We start from the raw sequence: 4,056 nt of genomic DNA, 5'->3' as shown, positions 1-4,056 counted from the left end.
AAGCCCATTGTGCATGTGTGCACAACATAAAATTGCTTGAGGGCAAAAACAAAAGCAGGGTAAGGGGGAAAGATGGGTGGACAGATGCTGTTTCAGCAGACTGTACTGAGAGATTGAGCCACCAGAACTTAGAGCAAGGTGTGCCTGGTAGAAGGGCAAGTGCAAAGGCCCTGAGGTAGGCTGTTCCTGGCACCTGGGGACTTAGGCCATGGAGGGCCAAGAGGTCTAAATGAGGCAGGGGTGCGACACTGGGGAGGAGGTAAGATGTTCAGTCATCTGCTGTTTCCTCAATATCAGGTCAGCCTATTTTGATACTGGGTGATGACAGTGTGGGAGCATGTGTGTAGTTAAGTGAATGTGGTGTGAGTTAGAGTGTATGCATGCGTGAACATATGTGGGTTGTTAGGTAAATGTGTATATGAATTTGTATGTGTGTTTGTGTGTGTATGAATGTGTATGTATGTGTCTCTGTGTTTAAATGTGTGTATTTATGTATGTTTGAATGTATGTGTGTCTGAGTGATTATGTGTCAGTGTGAGGGTATGTGTGTTTATATATGTATAAATGTCTTTGTGGGGTATGTTTAGATGTTTGTGTGTCTATGTGTGTACAAGTGTTTATAGGTGTGTGTGTGTGTGTGTGTGTGTGTTCTGTGTTTTTGTCCCTGACAATAAACAAGACAGGAAAGTTCCCCATGGGGAAATGAGATCCTGATAAGAAGCCTCTCCTGGGCTCCAGGTGGAGTCTCAGTCTTTGCCATAGGTCACAGAACAGGCCAGTGTCATTGATGAGGTCACAGAATAAAGCCAGCATCCTAGTGACAGCAGGGAGCCCAGCAGCCACTTGGGCTGGGACCAGTGGAGGGCTTCAGCACAGCCCAAGCCATCTTTCACCAAAGAGCTGGAGCACTGAGTCCCCTGGGTGCTGGTGTCCAATCATGAAACGCCACTTCACGGAGCACAGGGTAGAACAGTCACCCACAGATGGCACCAGTCTCAGCCTGGCCAGCCCGGAGTCTATGGAAGAGGGCACGGAAGTGTGCTGGTCAGGTAGGTCCCAAGAAAGGGTGGAAGGGTGCTGCCAGCTGTGACCCCTGGGAAGGAGGCCCCAGAGGATGAGGAGTGGGCACGGGGTCACCCCTCAGTGCTGTTACAAAAGTGTTGTATTGGCCATAAAAAAGGGTGGTGGGTATGCTTGAGGCCATTGTGAGTACTTGAGGGGATTTCAGAAGGTATGAGGATGAAACTGTAAAATGTTCATCATTATATATATTCATGTACATTGGACAAACAGAACTGGCATGTGAATCCCATGATTTCAGAATAATATAAAGAAGTCCTTTATAATAAATTGAGTAAAGTTAATCTAGAGCATCAATTTGAAGACCACAATGAAGTGACCGTGGGTAGCACCTAAGGATAATACCAGCTCATCAGTCAGCTAAGCTCTTTTTGCCTCAGTTTCCTAATCTGTCAAATGGGAATTACAACAAGGTGATTTCTTTCTTTCTTTTTTTTTTTTTTCAATATTAATGGAGTTAAAACATGGCAAAACTCTTAGATGGTGATGGGGTACAGTGAATGTTCAAGGAGAGGGCGAGATGCTCCCTCTGTAAGACGGAGACACGTCACAAATGCCAAAGGGTATTGTGGGGCTGGAAGGCCTTGTCCAAATCATGTCCCATGCATGGTTTTTGAGATTGGTTTGCTTGAGTTTATATTTAAATTTAAATATTCATATTTAAACAGAAATATTATCGGTTTTCAGTACACAATTTGCAGAACTTTGGTAAGTATACATTTGGGTAAGCACCAGCATGATCACGATATGGAATATTTTCACCATCCCCAAAGGCTCCCTAGTGACCATTTGAAATCAGTTACCCTGCATCTACATCCCATCTACTCACCCACCCCCAGCTCCTGGTAACTCCTGATCTCTCCTCTCTCCCTGTAGTTTTACCTTTTCTGGAATGTCATCTAGGTAGAGTCCTACACTGTATGGGCTTTCTGTCCCGGGGCTTCCATTTAGCATATGCATTAGAAATTCTTCCACGTTTTGTCAGTATCAGGGGATCATACTTTTTACCAGTGGATAGGCTTGCCTGGTATGGATGTACCACTATTGGTCCATTCACCAGTAGATGGTCTTTGGGGGTTTAGTTGTTTTTGGTGATCTCATTCATACATTGTTTGATCCTCATCATTACCCCACGAGGTAAGCATTGCCATCCCCATCTTAGAAGGAAACAGCCACAGGAGCAGAAGGCACCTGCGCAAGGCCTTGGAGCCTGCGCCCTTTCAGAGTCCTGAAAGGGGGTTTCAGTACTGATCCTTGCAGGGGGCACTGATGAAAATGTCCTTCCACTTACAGGGGCCATAAAGAGAGAGCAGACATCTCCACGGCCTGGACCAGCCGTTCCCCATGAGGATGACGTCTACTTGGCCAACAAGGCTCGGGCAATGCTAAGCTGGAGCAGCTCTCTGTCCTCCCAGTCCTCCTCCGAGTACCAGTCCTACTCCCAGTACCAGTCTTGTTACTCCTGCGCATACGATGACGAGGATGCCGCCCAGCAGAGCGTGTGCGCCTTCTACACCCACGTGCAGACCGTGCAGGGCGTGGCTGTGGCCTGGGAGACCGAGACGGGCTTCGAGCCTGTCAGCAGGAAACCCCGCATCCATGAAGCTGAGTTCATCAAGAGGCAGAGGAGGAAAGGCTCCTCCTTCGAGATGGCTTCCAACACCGACCTGCGCTGGGAACTGGAAGCCAGCAAGAACAACTGCTGCCCAGAGGAGGATGACCCAGAGCTGCTGGGGTCCCTCGAGTGCTGCCTGCAGGAGCTGCGGGACACCCCAGACTGGCTGGTCACCACGAACTATGGGCTGCGCTGCGTGGCCTGCTGTCGGGTCTTCCCCACGTTGGAGGCTCTGCTCAAGCACGCCCAGTATGGCATCCAGGAGGGCTTCAGCTGCCAGATCTTTTTCGAGGAGATGCTGGAGAGAAGGCGGGCCCGGGGCCAAGTTCAGGAGCAACAGCTGGAGGAGGAGGAACAGAGCCCTTCGGAAGGCAGTGAATGTTCCAGGCCGCATGCCAGGGTGCTTCCCTTGCGGCAGCAGAAGGAGTGAGCTGGAGGTGATGGGCCCAGTCCTGCCCTCACCTCCGGCACCTCGGTTGCTCCTTCCCCTGTCAGCAGGACCGGAACTACAGGTGCCGGGGGATGAAAGCCAGCAGGAGCTAGAACTGGGCGGCCATGACAAGGGAAGGGGAAGATCCCCTCCAAAGGGCACAGCATTTCAACCAGAGTCCATTTCAAACCTGAATCCAAAAACGTGGGCTTCAAATGTTTCTGACCACGGGCACGAGATCTGAAGCCCGCAAGCCTGTGGCTACAGGGATTTCTATTTTTGTTGGTAAATCAAGCAGGTCATGACTCACAGGAGAGCCAACTGCAGATGAAGCGTCAGCCCTATATTTTTCATTGTTAGGAACCCGCCATATGCCCTAGTTATGTCTTATTTTAGTGGGATTAAACTTGAGTAACTCAGAATTTAAGGCCATGTCTAAAGGAGTGAACCATGCTATTAGGTTGGAGCCGCAGGAAGTTGCCATTTCTGTAGGTTACACACCAGCACAGATACCTGGAGACAGGCAGGTTCCCAGAGGTAGAGATGGGGTCTGGGTAAGTCCTGCTAGCTGTGAGTTCACATAGGTCAACCTTATGTTTTAAAATGTTGTTGCAAAATTCGTTTGCACCCTGCTATGTGTCCCCAGCTCAGGGGGCTGCATTCATTCAAGAAAATACATGGAAGGCTCACTGTAGATTAGGCTAATGAAACATACAGCCCAGCCTTCTAGTGAGAGGCAGATAGAGTAGGCAATTACAAGGCAAGGGACTGAATCACATAAAATAGGTTTGGTGATCTCAGTGGAGGCCCCCCCTCCCCAAAAAAAAAACCCTCACATTGGTTGATGAGGAAGGAAGACTTTCCAAAAGAGGCAATGTTCATAAAGGCTTGGAGGACAGGTAGAATTAGTAAGACCAGGCCTTCTCAGTCT

General features: G+C 49.1%; 1 protein-coding gene across 1 annotated transcript; it reads left to right on the top strand.

Annotated features, from left to right (window-relative positions):
• Window positions 1-864: 864 nt before the first annotated feature.
• Window positions 865-3,125, top strand: FAM170B (family with sequence similarity 170 member B). Its single transcript, XM_059395878.1, has 2 exons — window positions 865-1,049; window positions 2,374-3,125. Exons 1-2 carry the CDS (start codon window positions 938-940, stop codon window positions 3,123-3,125), a joined length of 864 nt encoding a protein of 287 aa, XP_059251861.1. The 5' UTR covers window positions 865-937.
• Window positions 3,126-4,056: the final 931 nt, after the last annotated feature.

This window comes from Mustela nigripes, chromosome 4, assembly GCF_022355385.1.
Source record: "Mustela nigripes isolate SB6536 chromosome 4, MUSNIG.SB6536, whole genome shotgun sequence".
Lineage (NCBI taxonomy): Eukaryota > Metazoa > Chordata > Mammalia > Carnivora > Mustelidae > Mustela > Mustela nigripes.
The sequence above is the reverse complement of the archived record's forward strand: the minus strand, read 5'-3'. Positions and strand labels throughout refer to the sequence as shown.